General features: G+C 51.3%; 1 protein-coding gene across 1 annotated transcript in view; it reads right to left on the bottom strand.

Annotated features, from left to right (window-relative positions):
- Positions 1-10,226: 10,226 nt before the first annotated feature.
- Positions 10,227-19,150, bottom strand: part of ADAMTS2 (ADAM metallopeptidase with thrombospondin type 1 motif 2) — a 214,447-nt gene continuing 205,523 nt past the window's right edge. Inside the window, exons 20-22 of the mRNA XM_032395767.1 lie at positions 18,074-18,203; positions 17,267-17,356; positions 10,227-10,927 (exon numbers count right to left, since the gene is read on the bottom strand). Of these exons, the coding sequence (XP_032251658.1) occupies positions 10,470-10,927; positions 17,267-17,356; positions 18,074-18,203 (678 nt within the window). The 3' untranslated portion in view covers positions 10,227-10,469. The remainder of the gene's footprint in view (positions 10,928-17,266; positions 17,357-18,073; positions 18,204-19,150) is intronic.

Genomic DNA, 19,150 nt, shown 5'->3' with positions numbered 1-19,150 from the left:
ACTCTGTAAATATGAAAAAGCATCAGGTTGGACACTTTAAATGGGTGAAGTGCACGGTGTGTGAATTCTATCTCAACAAAGTCACAAAAAATCTGCCAATGCTTATCTGTTAATAATAAGACAGATCTGCTGATCTGTAATGACATTTTGAATATTTCATCTTTGAAAATGTGCTTTCACACGGATAGGCATTGTTAAATTCTGATACTAGTTTGTGAGCATATGAGCAGAATTGAGCATACTCACCGCTTGCAAGTCATTTATAGAATTTCATCAGATTATTCTGGGGCGCCTGGGTGGCTCAGTTGGTTTAGCATCCAACTCCTGATTTTGGCTCAGTTCATGATCTCAGGGTCATGAGATCGAGCCCCACATAGGGCTCTGCACTGGGCGTGGAGTCTGGGCTTAAGATTCTCTCTCTCCCTCTCCTTCTGCCCCCCCCCCCAACTCTCTCTCTCAAAAAAAAAAAAAAGAATTTCATTATATTGTTCTTTTGATATTTTCCCATTAGTGTATCATTACATTTCAGATTAATAATTTCCAATGAGAGGTCAAGGGGATGCTCCTTCATTGTACTGTTAAATGGATTTTGGAACATGGAAATTTCCATTGCACTTGCACTGAGATCCAAAAAATCCTGCTAGAACTGAAGTTTGTGCTCAGACTCTGTGTCTGCAGGAAATATTTATGGGAATGGAGATGGCACTTTCCGTTTTAAATTCTGACAGCACAGCATGTCAAAATTGAATTTTCAGCTGAATTTATTAAGAAATATTTATTAAGTTTGCAGCAAAAGCTAATTTCCAAAGCCACCCCATGTTTATTAACAGTACTTAAACACAGTTCTCACTCAGGAAAATTCCATTCTCAGCCCTGACTTTTAAAAATGGCAATAAAACTTTTACTACTGCTAAGTCATTGAGCTGCTGCAGAGCAGAGCAAGTCAGGATAATCAGCTTCTATCTCCAAAAGAGAAAGTTCATGGAACTGACGATAGTTAAGTCCACAAGGGCAAATGAAGGTCACTATTGACACTACTTGCTCGATACATCAGGACAGACTCCAGTGTTTCCTGCGTGAATAAGCGCAGGTGTAAGACACCTTACGTTTTTCACAGGCTTTGTAAATTTGTTCGACTAAGCCTCTTTCTGTGCTTCACATGTTTTATATACCTCACAGGTTCAAGTCCATTGGAGCACTTAGTGACTCCACTTTGGGTTATCCTCAATGAGTGTTTTTTTCAATGTCTTTAAGAATATTCTTGCTTGTAGTTATTCACACAGACTATTTACAGAGGCTAATTCTTCCATCATTTTTAAACTCAGCGTTGACTCATCAAATAAACACCAACCAGGCAGAATCATTAACATCTGCTGACTCATCAAAAACCAAAGGAAATCACTTAAAATCATCGACCTTATTCTTTAATTGACTACTGATATTGCTCACAATGTCCTCAACCCTTTGAATGACTGTTCCACTGGAAGGCTTAAGCAAGTCTTTGGACGTATTTCTCTGGCTGCTGTGACCATTTAATTAAATTAAATTTAATTAACTTACCATCAGTAAACAGATTTCCTTGCTTAGCTAAAAAATGATCCACTCAGAAACTTACTTTGGCTCCGCAGCCTATTTTAGTTTTTGTGAAGAAATTACGCTGTGTTGAGATACTCCAGTTTTTATCTTCAGATATTCCCTCCATTATTTCCTTGCAAGCAGGAATGTTGGATCTCCTCTCTTTTTTTTTCTTGCTTAGTTTGGCTACAAGTTTATCAATTTTATTGATCTTTTCAAAGAGCCAGCTTTTGGTTTTGTTAATTTTCTTTGATTTCGTGCTTTTAATTTTACTGATTTCTGTTCCAGTTTTTATTATTTTTCTTCTGCAATCTAAGCTTATATTACTCTCTTTCTCTGGTTTCCTTAGGTAAAACTTTAGATTGTTGATTTAGCTCTTTCTTCTTTTCTAATATATGCTATAATTTTCCCTGTAATCACTTCTTTTACTGCATCCCACAGATTTTGATAAGTTGTATTTTTACTTTCCCTTAGTTAAAAATACTTTCATTTTTTCTTTAGACTTTTTCTTTGATGCATGCGTTATTTAGAAGTGCATTGTTTGGGGCGCCATTGAAAGTGATTATCGGTATAACTGGGTTAATATCTACCATGTTTGTAACGATCTGCTATTCATTGCACAATTCTTTATTTCTTATTTTATTTTCCCTTTCTTTTTCTGCCTTCTCTGATTTTAACTGAGCATTTTATATGATTCCACTTTCTCTCCTCTCTTAGCATATCAGTTATACTTCTGTTTAAAACCATTTTAGTGGTTGCCCTAGAGTTCGCAATATCCATATACGACTAATGTATGTCCACTTGCAGATAATGCTCTGCTGCTTTGCACACAGTGCAGGGACCTTAAAACAGAGTATTCTCCTTCTTGCTCTCCCATCCCTTATGACTTTGCTGCCCATTAATTCACTTATATCCATATGCTATAAACTCTCAACACCCTGCTGCTCTTCTTACTTAGGACACGCTATTACCTATCAGATCAAGTAAGATTTGCCTAGGTGTTAGATTTTGGGGTATTGATTCTATTGTTGTTCTCTGAACTTCCTTGATCTGTGATTTGGTGTCTGTCATTTGATTTTGGAAAATTGAGAATATTGAAGAGAAAATTGAGAAGGCATTATTGCTTCAAACATTTCTTCTCCATTTTTTCCTTCCTCTTCTGATATTCCCATTATGCATATATTATATCTTTTGTCTTAGATCTTCTTGGTCTTAGATCTTCTGTTCCATTTATGTGTGTGTGTGTGTGTGTGTGTGTGTATTTTTTAAAAAAATTTATTGGTTAAATCCCTATGAACAGAATTGCTAGGTCATGTGGAAAGTGAATGGTTAACTTTAGAGGAGGCTACCAAACTGTTTGTCTAACTGTGATGTTTCCATTTTGATTTACCAGGCACCAGCGTATGCGAGCTCCCATTCCGCCACACCCTCACCAGCAACTGGGTATTGTCAGGGGTGGTTTGTTTGTTTTTCTTGTTTTTTTTTTTTTTTTATTTTAATCATACTAACAGGTTGGTAATGTTGTCTCATGGTGGTTTTAAAAAGCCTTTCTTTAATGATTTTGATCATCTTTCATATACTTATTTGCCGTCATCCATTCATCTTTTTTAGTGAAGTGTCCATTCAAATCTTTGCCCATTTGGGGGTTTCTTTGTTTAAAGCTGAAGGTCAAGAGTTTTTTTTAAATAGATTTATTTATTTATTTTTAGAGAGAGAGCGAGCACAAGCAGGAGGGCCATAGGAAGAAGGAGAGAGAATCCTAAGCGGACTCCAAATGTGGGGGGTCGATCTCAAGACCCTGAGATCATGACATGAGCTGAAACCAAGAGTCAGGCACCCAACCACCTGCACCACGAGGTGCCCAACACTCAAGAGTTTTTGTATAGTCTATAAATGTCTTATCACATAAGTGGTTTGCAAGTATCTTACCCCAGTTATGTGGCTTCACTTTTTATTTTGTGTTTTCAGCAAAGCAGAAGTAACCAACCATACTCAGATACATATGTACACACCTCTCTAGGGTGGAGCCTTTGCCAATTTCTCCTTGAGATTATGACAACTTCTGATATACTAACCTGATTAATTGAACTGTTATGGCTTTATATTTATATCATGATCCTTCTCTATCCAGTAATGTTTTTTGCCTAAAAATCAAAAGCTAACTATCTACATAGAATTATAGCCCTTTATATTATAAACATTGTAGTTTAAATTGTTTTAGAAACAGGGAAGGAACTGTTATATTTGGGCACTTTGTCAGGAATTTAAAGGCTTTGAGTTCTAGTCTCTTCTACTGCTGAGCTCAAACCTTTGTTAAAAGGTTGCCACATTACTAGAAATGATACCTAGTCCATTCCAACAGATAGAAATAGACAACTCTGAATTAAACACTGATAAATGGCATCCCAGAGTTGTCAGATTGGATAATTCAAGCCAAACATCCTACTGAAAATAACAGATTGAGCAAGAGAAACAAAACTCTTGAATGTACCAAATAGCTAAGAGGCTATTTAGAAAGCCTCAGCCGCCAGTGGGGAGTGGATCAGAGTTCAGAGAGGTGAACCATAGCCACTAGAAGACTTACACAGCATTATCAACCACTTCAACATGATTGACATCTGCACAACACCCCACTCAGCCACAGCAGAACAGGCACCATTGTCCAATGCGTGTGACCACATACAAGGCCATAAAAATGTCTCAATACATTTAAAAGGATTGAAATAATGCAAAGTATGGGGTTTCTGGCCACATTAAAATTCAGTTAGAAGAATCCACAACAGAAAGAAAAAATTGGTAAGTACCCAAATATTCGGAAAATTAAAAAAAAAACACTTTTAAATAACCCATGGGCCAAAGAAGAACTTATAGGTAAAATTAGAAAATATCTGAACTGAATGCAAATGGAAATACAACATATCAGCTAATTTATGGAGTGCAGCTAAAGTAGCACATGAGGGCAAATGTATAGCCATAAAGGCCTATATGAGAGAACAAGAAGGATCTCAATTCAATCACTGCTTCCAGGTTACTGGAGGACCTTGAGCTCTTAGGAGCAAGGTGGTGTTTCTCTGGGGTCTGCGTGTCCTCTGTGATGCCCACGGAGGTGGAGCTCTGTTCCTTCTAAACCCAGTAGTCAGACCTGCTCATGTCTCGGCATTTCTCCAGGACCGAACCACCCCAAGATGGTGTGGAGCACAGCACATTCACCTGTCACCCAGTCACCATTCTGGTTCCAAGGCTGCATCTCTCCTCTGGGCTGGTGACGGGGTTTGTCAGTGTTTGCTCCTGAGCCTGCTTCTGGCTGCTTATTTGAATCCTTGCTCTGTGACAGACGACTCCCCAGATGCAGTCCTCAGTCTCTGCAGTCACTAAGGCCTTGGACAAGTTGTTACCGTGTGCGTGGGGATGCATTGCAGAGAGTGAAAGAAAGGAAGAAGTTACATTGTGCAACCGCTAACTAAAAGCTGACATAGCTATACTAACATTGGGGGGGGGGGGAGTTTCAAGACAGAAATGAATGCTGGAAATAACATCTGTTAATTCCTAAAGACGAGGGAAAATGTTACCAAGAAGAAATACAATTAAAATTTTGTATGCTCCATTAATGTGGCCTCAAAATAGTAAAATGGCTTCTTCTTCTTCTTTTTAAGAAGGGTAAAAATCAATAAAGCTGCAAGGAGAAATAGAAAAATCCACAATTGGTGAGAGGTATTAAAACAACTTTCTATTACATAATTAGAACAAAAAGACAAAAAAAATCAAAATATAAAATATTTGAATAAAAACTTTGACACAATGGACATTTATAGAATACTGTATCCAACAACTTCCAGTTACAAATTCTTCTCAAGTACAGGTGCAATGTTTAGAAAAACCACATCCTAGGCCATAAAGCCAGCTTCAACAAATTTCAGAGGGTTGAAGTCTTCCAGAAAATGTTTTCTGACCACAATAAAATAGCTGGAAATCTGTAACAATCCATAACTAGAGTATCCCCTAATGTTTGGAAATTAAGCAACATGTTTTGAAGCAACTATTAGGTCAAAGGAGTCACAATGGACGTTAGAAAATATTTGGAATGGAATGATAATAAATGTTTGAAATATCAAAACTTGCTGGGTCTAGCTAATGCTGTGCTTAGAGGAAAATATATAGTCACAAAATGCATAGAATTAAAAAAAAAAAAAAAGGTTGAAAGTCAGTGATCTAAGTGCTCACTTAAGGAAACCAGAAGAGCCTTATTTGAACCAAGGCAGTGGTCACCCCGATGCACTGAGGCAGTGTCTTTGTGTATCTTCTATGTGTGGTTCAGGCTAGTCCCTTGGGGGAGCCCTCACAGAGAACAGGGTGGACATCTCATTCTGAAAGGCAAACACTTCCTGGTCCCTGTTTGTTGTCTCCACTTGCCATGAGGGGATGTGAAAGCTTCTGTGTACCAGAGTGGAGAGTGTTAAGAAAAGACCCTCTAGGATGTCTGTATGACGTGGCGTGGGCATATGAATATTTGGATATAAAATCATGGGAGCATCTAACTTCAAGGCAGTGAAGAAGCAGTGTGGCATGAAGTGCAGAGGATACTGGCCACGTGGCCTCTCCGTGGGGGTGTGTTGTGTTCCCCTGGGCTAAGGATGCACAGTAGGGCATAAGCCATCGACTATGACCGTGCATGGCTGCTCAGTGCCTGGGAGTCAGGAGCTGACGTGGGGTGCAGAGGAAGGAGTGGGGGCCAATACCTCTGTAATGTGAGCATTTGCCCCTCCTAACCATTAATCAGCATCCTTCAGAAAGCACAGATGGGCCCTTCCTTGCCTGCCTATCCTTCTATACCTTTGCAAATACCTAGGTTCAGTCAGTTCTGTTCACCCAACTCCACTTTGCCCCCACTCCTGATACACACACTCACACCCATCCCACGTTCCTCTCCCCTGTTATAAAGGACTAACTGCCCATAACAATGGAGTCAACACAAGTTACAATGAAGAACAGGATGAGAAATCCTATGCATTCCAAAGCCACCTCCAACCTGAGGACGAATTTGTAGGATTGCCCCCTCTCCCCAGCACTGTGCACACATGGTCTGCCTGCCTCCTCCGTGGCTGCGGGCATTAGGAGAAATCTCTTCTTTCAACATCCTTCCCTCCCTCCCCCAGCACCTGCGAATATCAAAGAGGGCCAGAGAGAATGGGCTTGTCTTTAAAGGTGGAATACTGATTAGGGGGTGGGAGGTTACCACATTTAGCAAATAAAAACTTAGGACTCTCAGTTAAATTTGAACTACAAAGAAACACCAAATAATTTTTTAGTATAAGTGTGTCCCCAATTTTTTTTTTAAGAGAGAGAGTGAGAGTGAGTGGTAGTGAGAGGCAGAGAGAGAGAAACTCAAGCAGGCTCCTCGCCCAGCATGGAGCCCCACACAGGGCTCGATCCCCCGACCTTGAGATCGTGACCTCAGCTGAAATCAAGAGTCGGATGCTCAATGACTGAGCCACGTAGGCACCCCAAGCGTGTCCCAATTTTATACTAAAACGTTATTTGTTGTTTCTCTGAAATTCAGATTTAATTCAGCATCTAGTGAGTTTTCTCGGAACCCTAATTATAGGAGAGAAGGAGTCATAATCAGGGAGGAGTTGGAGTCAGGAGATTCTTCATCTTCTCCTGGAACTAAAGGTTAACTTGGAAGCTACGGGCTAAGTGGTGCCTCCTGGATAGGGGATCTGGGAGAGGGACCCGTCCTTCTGGGTGCCCCTGGCCTTTCACAGGGTCCCGACTTAGCAGCCGTGGCTCGGTGCCCCTGGTGCAGCCTGCGCCCACCCCGTGGCCTCGCGAGGGCAGCACATCCTTCCCCCAGCCCAGTTCAGGCTGAGGACGGGGGCGGCATGCTCAAGGTAACACAAACACAGGCATGATGTGCAAAAACACAGACATTTTGACTTTAATAAGTTATAAAATCAAGAAGCCAAAGTTTCTATACAGAAAACAAATGTGTCGATGGCTGTGATCAGTAAGATAAAATGATGTGATTTGAGTTCAGCACCATGATGATTCCTGTGGCGGCTGCCTGGCATTTGAGGGTACAGAGCCCTCAGGCTTCATCTCGAAGGAATGCTGCTGAGCACCATTTATAGACGCCAAACAAACAAACAACCTTAAAATACAAACAGAAGGGTTATACGGGAAATTCCATGGGTTTTCCAAAAGGAGATCAGAGAGCCAGGTCCCCAACCCCAGCAGGAGTCTCCCCACAAACACAATTTTCTGAAGCCGCAAACAGAGAGCTCTGAGTCTCGACATGGTGCTCCAGAACCTCAGCTAGAAAACCTCCTCGGCCTTCAGCTGCGGGGGCCTCCAGACACGGACGCCGGCTCTGGAAGCTCAGGACTGTTGCTCAGTTGGCTCTCCCACCGGTCCCGAGCTCAGTGGGGATTAGCAGTCCCTCAGAGTCTGGTAAACCCTGTGTTCCTTAGACAGACAGACCTCCGAGGACCATCGGGTTCTAGAGAACTCTGTGGGTATATGGCCCCAGGCACTGAGTATGACCTATGGGACGGTGGCCATGCTGGCCTACAGTTCCCAGACGGCATCTCTCTCCTTCCAGAAGAAGACCGGTAACCCTGGGTATGTCCCACCTGGGGCCTCTCCCTGAAGCCTTCCAGCCCCCAAGACAAGCAGCCCTGCTTCGCTGGGATCTGAGGATGGAGTGTTTCCATCCTGAGGCCCCCAGGCTGGGTAAACTGAGTAATACTCTCTGGGTAGGGTCAGTCACCCTGAGCTCCCTTTCATTCCAGGATAGACCCAAGCAAGAACTGCCCAGTCCTTCAGCCCGCGAATAGCACCATGGGTTCAACCAGTAGGGAAAGGTGAGGCATCCATTTCCTGATCAGAGAGAGACAGAATTGCAAAAGTGCTGTAGACCACATCTGTTAAAAGAAGTGATACTATGAGAGATAGCCAAAAAATGTTTCCTCCAGTTTGCTTCTTAAGAGCGAGCAAGCTCCCTTGAGACACCAGGACATGCATGAGTATGTGGGGGATGCGATGGCAGAGGGGAGGGAGGCCGCCAGGCCAGGCGGGGGTGACAGGCAGCTAGTTATCACCCAGTGGGAAGGTTAAGCATCATCCCAGATAGCGTTTTCTCTGATTCCTACACCCTCACTTTGTCCCTTAGATCACACACAGACACACACCCACACGCATGCACGGATCAGACAAACCTACTTAGCACCTCCAACTCAGTATAAAGTAGCCATCATGGTATTATCCTGAACCTCAGTGTTCCCATCCACAGAATGGGGAATTAAACCGGAAAGAGCTCTCTAAAATCTATGACTGGTGAGAATACAAAGGCTCTAGAACTTTCCTAGACACAGAAAGCTTAAGAATTATGTGTGAGGCCAGGCCCAGCTAAGCAGCTAAAGTGCCCCTGGGTCTTGTAACTTGGGGAAGTTGAGGCTACATGTTCACAAAATATCCATGCAGGGAGGGGTAAAAATTAGCCGCCGTCCTCCCGTCCATGCCCACTCCCTTCCTGTTTTTCTCTCTCATTCACATCTTGCTCATAAAGCACCATTCTGCCGAAAACAGAAGTTGTAGAAGTTTGGGAATGGCCAAAGATAAAGCAGGTTCTCCCCACCTCCCACCTTGTGCTTCCCATTGGAGGCCAGAGCTCACAGGTCCCTGCTGGGACTTCCAAGGCACGGAAGGGGGCTCCACAGGGCTAGACAGGGCAAGGCCACCCCCACAAGCAAAGCTGGTCTTCAGGAGGCAACCTGAGCTTGCTGAGCCCCATCTCAGAACCCCAAGAACGGCCACCGTGGTGGCAGCACCCCCTCCCACCCCACTGGGAGAGTCATGGGCCTTGTCACGGAGACAAGAGAGGCCTGGGAGAGCCTGGAGTGCACCCCTCTGTCTCCTCCTGGAGGAAATGTGGCCCACTGTTTAGATCTATCAAGTCCCAGTACCTTCCCGGGAAGGAGCGGACAGCTTCACAGCTCAGTCTGGGCTGAGTCGAACACCGGACATGAGCACCGAATGGGCCAGGTGGCTTTTCTGAAGTCCTTCCTCCGAGAGGTTGCATCCGGCCAGGCCTGGAGACCAGAGGCTGCAGCCTGGGGGTTCTAGACCCTAACAGACCTTCCAGACCCCCCCAACATTCTGAGTTGAAGTTTAAGGATTGAGGATTTTCGCAGGCAAAGCTAGACTGCTACTGAAAGCACATTATCTGGCAGCAGGGGCCAGCCCCCCCAGAGGCAGCAACGGCCAGAGCCCGCAAGCAGCTCTAGCACGGTGCGCCTCTCAGGTCGGTCGCGGTCCCCAGCAGGCGGCCACGCTCATCCTCACCACCTGCCTGGCCCTTGGAGTCATTGGCATTCAAGTTCACGGCCTCCATCGTGCGCATCTTAGTGATGGGTCGATTAGCAAATAAATCACTGTTTCTCCTAGGAGTCCCCATGGGGCTTGTGCCTCAGTCTGGAGACAGGTAGGAAATGTCCCGCAGCTCCAGAAGGGTGGTCACGGCCAAGGAAAGGAAGATGCCCAATCACTGCTCAGGAACTCGGGGACACGTGTCTCCTCTCTCTGAGTTAGCCTCCTGCCCCCCCCCCCCCCCCCCCCCCGACGGCGCTCGTAGAACCTCTATATTCCTCTCCACCCTCCACCCGGCCCCAGCATGAGACTTAGAACATTCTGGAGCTGGGGCACAAACACACGTGTGAAGCTGGCTGCCACATGCTCACAGCCATATGCATAGATGTTTATGTCACTCTCCCTCTCTGTTTTCTCAAAACCCTTTTGGAATCAGAATTTTTTCCTTCATCTCCACGATTTGCCATCCCATGGAATATATCTATAAGCAAGGGGAAAAAAAATGCTATGGATGCTATCTTTCCATTTTATTAGAACTTCCCGAGCATCTCTTTCTTCCTCATCTCATCAATGAGCTCTTGGATTCTCTGGTTTCTGGTCTTTTCGTACGGGCTCGGTCGTCGTGGGATCAGGTTGGGCGGCTGGACCTCCTCGTCCAGGCCGCTGATTTTGTAAGGCACGTCGACAGCGTTGGTGTCTGGGTGGTCCTCCGTGCTGTTGGTGCTGGAGGCATTGAGGGGCGCCCGCGGGGGCGTGCCTGGCACAGGCTGCACCTCCATGATGAGGGTGGGCACCGGGAGGGTGGGCATGAGCTCTTCAATGTCGTTGAGCTTCCCGGGTGGCGGCTCGGCCCCGTCGTCCACCTCGGTGAGGTTGTCGTGCAGGTTACAAGACTTGCAGCACAGCTTCTGGTAGCCTGGGATGGAGCAATAGCGAGACAAGACTTCCATCCTACAGAACATTGACTTGTCGCCCTGGCAGCGGCCCTCTGAAAGAGAAAAGTGGGACAAATAACCAAAGGACAGGGTAAGGGGGACCTGGTTCCCCCACAGGAAGCAGGAGGAGGCGTGTGGAAGAGCCCAGAGATGGCAGAGCGGCAAAACGAGCTCACGTGGGAAAGTCTGTGTGGTTCTGACGTCAGAGCAGCACCGGAGCACGGAGCTGCCACACAAGCTGTGAGCAATGCTCCCTGCCTCCAGGCAGGCCCCCAGGGTTTTCTGTATCTTTCAAAGTCTGAGACAGACATGAGGCGTGTCTGTTCTTAGGGAGTGATTCCAACTCGTCTTAAAGAATGGGACTTCATCCGATTCCTATTTGATGTCCCAGTGGTAACCCCCATGAAATCCTGTGATGGAGTTTGGCCCTATAATAACCTATAAGCAGTAATGATGACAAAATTGAACCTGAAGAAACCGATTTCTACAACCTGATAGAACACATGCCAGAGCCTTGGTGGTGGCGTCACCGCGTGCCCCCACGGTACGTTCCCATCCTTACCCGAACTTCCCTGGGCTTGCTTTCCCTTGCCCCGACTTACTGCACAGCCCACCACACTGAGCTCCTGCCCAGCCCCCCAGAGACTGCTCCCTAACCTGGTGCCTTCACAGAGGCTCACGCTCCTCCCCTGTCCTTCCCGTCCAAGAAGCTGGCCGCCCGCAGTCTAGCCTGCATGGCGCCCGGAGAGGCCGGTGTCTCTGCCCGCACAGCTGCCCTCCTCCGGGCCCAGCTCCAGCTGTCTGCAGCTGAACTCCATGGGTGTGAGGGGCGCCAAGCCCCCGCGCCGTTGAAAATCCACATCCAACTTTTGACTCCCCCAGACTTAACTACTAATAGTCTAATAGTCTACTTTGCCGGGAAGCCTTACCAATCCCGTGAACAGTCGGTTACCGCAGATTCTGTATGGTGAGCATATTATACACTGTATTCTTACAAAAAGTAAGCTAGAGAAGAGAAAATGCTATTAAGAAAATCGTAAGGGAGTACTGTGCCGTATCTATCGACAGAGTCCCCCGTGGGAGTGGGCCGGTGTTTAGACCTGTGTGGGTCAAGGTCAACTACAGTCCCACACACACAACTCTGTCTCGTTCTTGTCCTTACTCCCCTGTCTTCTTGCCGAGGTCCCACCCCTCTTCCCTGCCCTCCACCACCTCACCCCACACACAACACAAAAATTGAGAGGACTTACAAGAACTCCCTCGACAGGAAAGAGTAAGTCATGTGACAGCACAGCAGGGGACACCAGATCCCTTGCAAAGTCCCCATCCCCGGTCTCAGTGGACCCCCCCCCACCTACTGTGTCTCTGCTCAGCTACCCTCTGCTGTCCCAGCGAGCATCCCCTCCCTCTCCCTCCGTGACCTCCTCTTCTCCTAAAGGGCAGAAGGATTCAGGTGGGAAGGAAGGGGCAGCCGGGGTGGAAGCCAGCTCTGAGGCAGTTACGCGGTCTGCCAACAGGGGCCGCGGGCCACATCCTCGCCTGCAGCTCTGCTAGCCCACAGAAAGTTCCCGCAGCTACACACAGCAGGTCCCCTCCACTCAGGAGGTTCTGACGGTGCCCGCCGCCTGCCCACTGCTCCAGCCTGTCATCGGCCCCTGCAGGCTGGTGGAGCCCTTGGTTGGACACCCACCCCAAGCCCCTGGAGCTTCAGCCTCTCAGACACAACTGCCTACTAGACAGGCCCCTGACCCCCGTGGGCCCCAACGTGCCTGAGACTCTGCACGTCCGGTGCAAGCCCAGGGCCTCTGCTGGACCACCTGTCTCGGAGAAGGGGCTCTCCAGTGCACAAGCCAAATCCCAGGCGCCCCCCCATCCATTCACCCCCAGTCTGTCAGTATCTCCTCCTAGATGCTCTCGGGTATGTCTGTGTTCCCTCTCTCCACCTCTGCGGGGTCAACTGCTTTGCCTCTTGTCTGCACCGTGCTAAGAGCCTCCCTTCTGCTTGCCTATCTCAATTATTTCTCTTTCTTGTCCACTATCCTGCTCCAGTCAGAATGCTGTTTTTCAACTGAAGATGTGACCATGTCACTGTCTTGATTGAAGCCCCTGCACTGCCCCTCGTTGTTTGCAGGGTGAGGACCTGCCCCCCTTAACCTCTCTAGCTTCACTCCGTCTGGCCTTAGACCCCCTACTTTATACTGTGCTCCCTCTGGCCCCAGGGCCTTTGCACATACCATGCCCACTTCTACTGTCTTCCTTCAGTTGCTCTCCTCTCCTCCTCTAGGCTCAGCTGAAACACATCTTCAGGCAAGCATCGCCTACCCTCTCTTGGGAGGCCCTCCCATTCCCAGCACTCTATCCCAGTTGGCAAGTTCACACTTAATTGTCAGATAGTTGTCTGACCTACAAACCAGGTGGAATGGTCTTGTTTGAAGCTCGGGGTGCTCAGAGCCCCACTGCTCCCTTCCCCACTCCCTGGCCCTTCTCCCCTTTCTGGCAGCCTCCAGGTGAGCCGTGTGAAAACCACTGCGGCCTCGACAAGACAAGGATGGAGCCTGGGCTGGTGGTGCTGAGGGCAGTGGGCCACCCCTGCTACAGAGCAGCGACCGCCCACCACCTGTGCCTTCTCCTTCACACAAACACCAAGACTGCTCGCAAACCTCTCCCTCACTTCTCTCCCCCGGGCTGGGACCCTGGGAACCAGGCATCCCATTGGTAGAGGGCAGGGGTCGCCCGACGGCGCCCGTGGGCCGAGTCTGCACCTCCACCTGGTTTTGAAAAGAAGATTTAACTGGCCCTTTGCAGAAAGCTTGGGGACCTGTGGCTGGGTGCCCAGTGGTGTCCCAGTGCCCGGGGGCCGAGCCTGACGTAGAAAGCACCCGACACGTGTCCGTGAATACATGGGCGAGTCGGGAGGAAGAGTCCATCTACCATCTACGTTTTTTAAAAGTGAGAATGAATGAATGAAGAAAGAATTAAGGAAGCCACGGGCCAAGAGCCTGGCTATGCTATTATCAGCCTAGACAAATTTCAAAATCATCATTCCTGACCACTCTTAAGGACGCCAGTGGTTGTGTATTTTTAAGTTTTAGCGCCGAGCAGAGAGCCTTCCGAGAGGAAGGGCTACCCACCAAGGGCCCACGACGTGTCCGGAGGCAGCGGCTGGCGGAGGGTCCCTACACCCAGAGAAAAATTCCACTTTCCTAATACTTGCCCTTCAGCCGTTCCCGGTAGCAATGACCTAGCAAGACCTACTCCCTTCCAGCAAACAACAAACCACTGACAGCAAACCCATTCTCATCAACCGAAGCCGTTCATGAGCACTTCCCACCATGCTGGCTCCAGCCAAACACCACTGTGGTCTCTTTGGCCCACTAGTTTCCTCCTTTAAATGAACTTTTTTTTTTAACTTAAAATTTATTTTAGAAGAAAACTTTATACTACCAGCATTCACAGGAAAGGGGTGGCAGTCAATAAAGGCAACCCTAACCAGGAACGCAAAGACACATTTTAAGTCGACGTTTAATCCCTCAAACTCCAGGGAGACAGCCCTGCCCGCAGAGCTCCAAGCCGCAGAGAAACCAGCGAGCATGAGGGAGATGGCCGCACCCCTGCCCAGTGAGGCCTCCCCTCCAGGTGCCACGAAGGGGACAGGGAACTAGGAAGAGACTGCTGGGGGGAGCTCAGGCCATGTTTATGCACCACCTAAAGCCTCCCTGTCTCCCACCACGCTTCGGGAAAGGCTGGGAAGGGGCGAACCCGGTTCTCTTTTCCCAGTCGAGCCTCACGCAGCATTTCACCATCCAAAGGTTGGGCCACAGGGTAAGGAAGCACAGGACCCCCGTCGGCCCGCGGCCTGGGGCTCTCTGGCTGTCCCCGGGTGTCGGGAGCCTCTTCAGCGGGGGCTCCTTCTGGTCCTTCCAGGGAGGGACACTGCGTGGGTGCAGCTCTGTCAGGGGAAGTTGTCTGGGTCTCCTGTGTCTCCTTTCAATGACCAGAGCTCCGAGCAGGGTGAACCCAGCCACGCCACCGTGCCCCCACACTTGCAGGAAGGCACCCGGGGCCTGGCCCCGTGCCCCGAAGCCTGTCTCCGTGACGCTGGGTGGCCCCACGGCATCCTTGCTCACTATCTCCCTCCTCCCTGGCACGGGATCCCCTTCACAGAAAAGGCAGGAGAGAGAAGCCCACCGGCGGGAGGGCCCTGTTGGACCCTGACCTGCTGTCTGGTCCTGGTCAGCGAGGCGAGGGAACACACCAGGCCCAGTGGCTTCTGAGGTGAGGCTCGGGGGACACGGGCAGGTGCCACTGAGCACGCGCTCATGTGAATGCACAGGCCAGCTGGCCAGAGCAACGGCTGCCATGCCTTTCTCCTGACCCAGACCCCCGACCTGGGCCAGGTGGGCACCTCTCCCTCCCGGAACAGGTCACCTAAGGCTGAGAGCTGTGCCAGCAGCCAGGGCAGCGGCCCGATGGTGGCTCAGGGCACGGTGACCTGGACCAGCACCGTCTGGGCTCCTGACCCCACATTCCCACCCCACTGATCCCAGAGACGGGGAGAAACCCACCCCCGGGGCCCTTTCCCTGACGCTGAAGCCTCCATCCGTGAGGGGAGAACCCAGACGGTCCCGCGAGGGGCTCGTATAGCAGGAAGGAATCGAAAGTCAAAGTCACGGGGGAGTGTCTCCCCGCGCGGATGTCCCGTTCTGAAAAATGCCTGGGGAGGGGGGTACGTCCTGCAGTGGGGGAGGGGCCTGCATAGCCACACTGGGCAGGGGGCGGGGGCGTGGGGGGGGGCGGCAGGCATTTGAAGCAGAAACCCAGGCACTAATCTGACAGAAGGGTCCCCGCAGCGCCACCGGCCGCGGAGGAGAAGAGAAGGAGCCAGCCGCGGGCCGCACCCGAGCACCCAGTTTCACGGAACTTTTATTGACTTTATTTGTGGGATGCATGACAGGAAGTCTTTCCATCGCTAGTGAGGAGAAAAGGTCATTTCCACGGTCACTTTGGCACACACTAACGTTGTCTCATAAAAAAACCGGAAAAGCGACGACAATGGAACCTAGGTTACGTCATTGGATACATACAAAACACTAACAAAATATCCCTGATAAACCAAAGTGCATATAGACAGAGAGCACGACGCCCAGGACCGCACCGCCCCTTCCCGGGGCAGAGTGGCCCGCGTGGCCTAGTCGAAGTCGGAAGTTAACAGTCTGAGCAGTACGCGTTACACACCGAGTATGTACATAACAGTAGTCAGAGCCGGGGAGGAGGCAGCCCGAGCGGCTAGCGGGGGCGGGGGGGCGGGGGCTCAGCAAACAGTCAGCGCCGACTGGCTGCATGGCCTCGGAGGGGGGCTGCTGTCCCCGGAGCCTGCACGCCGGGGGCGCCCCCTGGGCCGGCGCTGCCCATCTCCTACTGGGGCACAACGGCGCTCCGAGGCTGGAGTTCGCAGCCAGGTCTGTTACCTTTCAACTTTAAGGCATTTTCTACAGAGTTTTATCTAAGCAAAAAAAGCAATAAAAATTGAGGTAATTCTGTAGTTGTCCACACTGGTAGGTGGCCGCATCCACATCAGTCTCTCTCTCTCTCTCTCTCTCTCTCACCTCTACGGATGGGGTCACGTGCGCACGATGACAAAAGGCCATTGCAGCTAATGGACAGAGAGTGCAGTGGTGGTGTGTCCCCACGTCCCACTGGAGGGACACGTCCCCTGCCGCCTCCGTGTGACCCAACCCCCCCGAGGGGACGGGACACGGAGGCCAAGGGCTGTGGAAGTTGGACGCAAAGGCCACAGGAAGCAGGCCACAGTCGCACGAGTCAGGAGGACACACTGAGCACAGGGTCAGCAGCAGCAGCGACAGGAGGGGCGGCCGGGGAGCCCCCACGCACCCCTGGAATCTCGGGGCGGCAGCACAACACTGCGCCCCAGACCCCCTCTGGCCTCGCCTCACGGGTGGGTGGCGTCTGAAAGGGGACCGGCGGGTTTCCCCCTTGACTTCCGACCTGCAGCTCCAGCTTGGAGGGATGTGGCCCCGAGAGGTGGTCACCAAGTGGTCACACGTGCACTCTGGCCCCCGGCCCCTCCGGCACCAAGACAGATCTTTGCCCCTTTACACGCCATCACCACCCAGGTCCCGGCCCCCCGCAAGAGGCCAGTGCCCCAGGGCCACGCCTCAGCGAGGCGGCCCTCCCGGCCAGGCAGCCGGGGCAGCTCCAAAGGAGACGGCCGAGCACAGAGGCCCGGGAGAAATCAGATTGAACCGAAAGAGCGCTCAGGAAGAGTCAGGGAAGTTTTCCATAGAAAGAGAGGAGGGGAGCCCACGGCAAGCTCCACAGGGCGCAGGGCATGCACTGGAGGGCAGAGGCAGAGTTATAAACGGGCCGGTTACTTGACGAGGTCTTCTGCACTGGTGAGTCGGGGTCCGGTCGGGACAGCCACTGAACCACGTAGCTCTTCTTGGAAGGATCGGAGATGTTTCCTAGAGGGGAGAGGAAGGGCTGTGGTGGCTGAGGCCCCACACTGGGCCGGCACCCACCGCCCGCCCCAAGCATTCGGGGCCAGAAGGAGGGCCCCGACCCCCCGGTGTGGTGCTCGAGAACCCTCAGAACAGAGGGGCCCTGGCGGCCCAGGCCAAGCCCACCTCCGGCCTCTCCCCCACCCCCCCCACGCCTCCTGAGTCTCAGCTACTCACTACCCAGCACCACCCCCTGCCTGCTCCCCAGGAACGTGGGTAGCAAGTGAATTCTGGCTCTGTCCCCCTGCCCAGCTGGGTGGGCACATCTGATCTCCCTGAACTCCCTCCTTTGGAGATGGGATTCACAGTGGGGTCCACATCGTGAGCTTTCTCTGGGACCAAAAGGTGTCTGCGTGCAGACGGTGCTCTGGTTGTTCTCCTCAGAGGGCACTAGGCACCCCCTCCTTGCATGGGTACCCCCGACTCGCACAGACACCCCCTGCTTGTATGGACCTGGACACCCCACCTGGCGGAGCCCCGCCATGCAGTCACCGTGAACCTGCTTCTGTCTCCCAGACCACCGGGGAGGGGCCAGGAAGGCGGTCAGGGCTGAGTTCCCTCCATTTCCGTCTAGGGAAAGGTCCCAGCCCTCAGCGTCTCCTTCCAGGTCACAGATGCTGAGTCCAAACCAGCCCACCTCACCCTGGGCCCGCTGTACACTGGGGGCCGCAGAGGGCTTACGGGGACAGGAGCCCAGCCTGCAGATCCTGGCTGTCTCGGGCCTCTCCTCCCGGCAGATCCCGAAGCTGTCATCCGCGGTTCGGCAGAGCACGGGCCGCTCCTGGGTGCCGTTGCCACAGGTCACCGAGCACTGCCGGTGGAGAGTCACCAGTCAGGGCCCGCCTCCCGTGGTCAGCCGGGCCCGAAAGAGCTCCCCACGCACGTGACCCGATAACACGGGGAAGGTGGTGAGGGGCAGAGGGTAGAGTACGTGCCAGAGGCCGGGGCTGCCTTGCCCAGCCTCGGGCGGCCACCTCAATCTCCTGAGGCTCTGAAGAGGGGACGCACAGGCCTATCTCTCTGAGTTACTACGAGTTAGAGCAAACGTACAGGGCCTGAACCTCCAGGTTCCCAACAAGCAGCTCCTTTCTCTGGCCAAAGGAAGCTTACCCAGGGCCCGGAGAACCTGCTGTGCGCTGGGGGCCGCTGGAAAAGTTCTAACCGAGCCCAGGAGGTTTTGGCAGAGGACCCCTGGACCCAAGGCCCTATGCCACCAGCCTCCTCACTGGCCCCTCCACCCGGCGCCCCCTCTGCCTCACCGCATGGGGCCCAAAGCCATCACACCCACACGCCTGGCTCGGCTCACGGCTTGGCCCAGCCCCGCCGGGAGAATTCCCAAGTCCTCACCTTACAAAGTGCAGGAAAGGGTGGACTCAGCAGTCCCGGGCTGCTCAAACCCTACAGAGCCCCAAGGAAGGCCTGCTTTCAGGACTGGCATTTGGGAAGCTCCTGGGGACCAAGCTCGTGGAATGTTCTGTCTGGGGAGAGTGTTCCTGCATGCCTGAGGCCCCGAGTCACACCACACCAAGACTGGTCCAGCTAGCTTGTACCAACAGTGTGCTTGACGGTGAGCATCTGCCTCCCCCCGGGGCGGGGGGGGCCTGGAGCTTCAGTAACTAGAGTCGGGTACACACAGAAGTCCCTGGACACCCAGGCTCCCCCGGATGGCAGCATCTCGTGCACACCATCCCACGCTGCTGCTGAGAGAACCGAGTGTGCCCCTGGAACCCCACCAGGAGGGGACACCTGGAGGCTCGT

Source organism: Phoca vitulina, unplaced genomic scaffold (assembly GCF_004348235.1).
Source record: "Phoca vitulina isolate PV1807 unplaced genomic scaffold, GSC_HSeal_1.0 scaffold87, whole genome shotgun sequence".
NCBI lineage: Eukaryota > Metazoa > Chordata > Mammalia > Carnivora > Phocidae > Phoca > Phoca vitulina.
The sequence above is the reverse complement of the archived record's forward strand: the minus strand, read 5'-3'. Positions and strand labels throughout refer to the sequence as shown.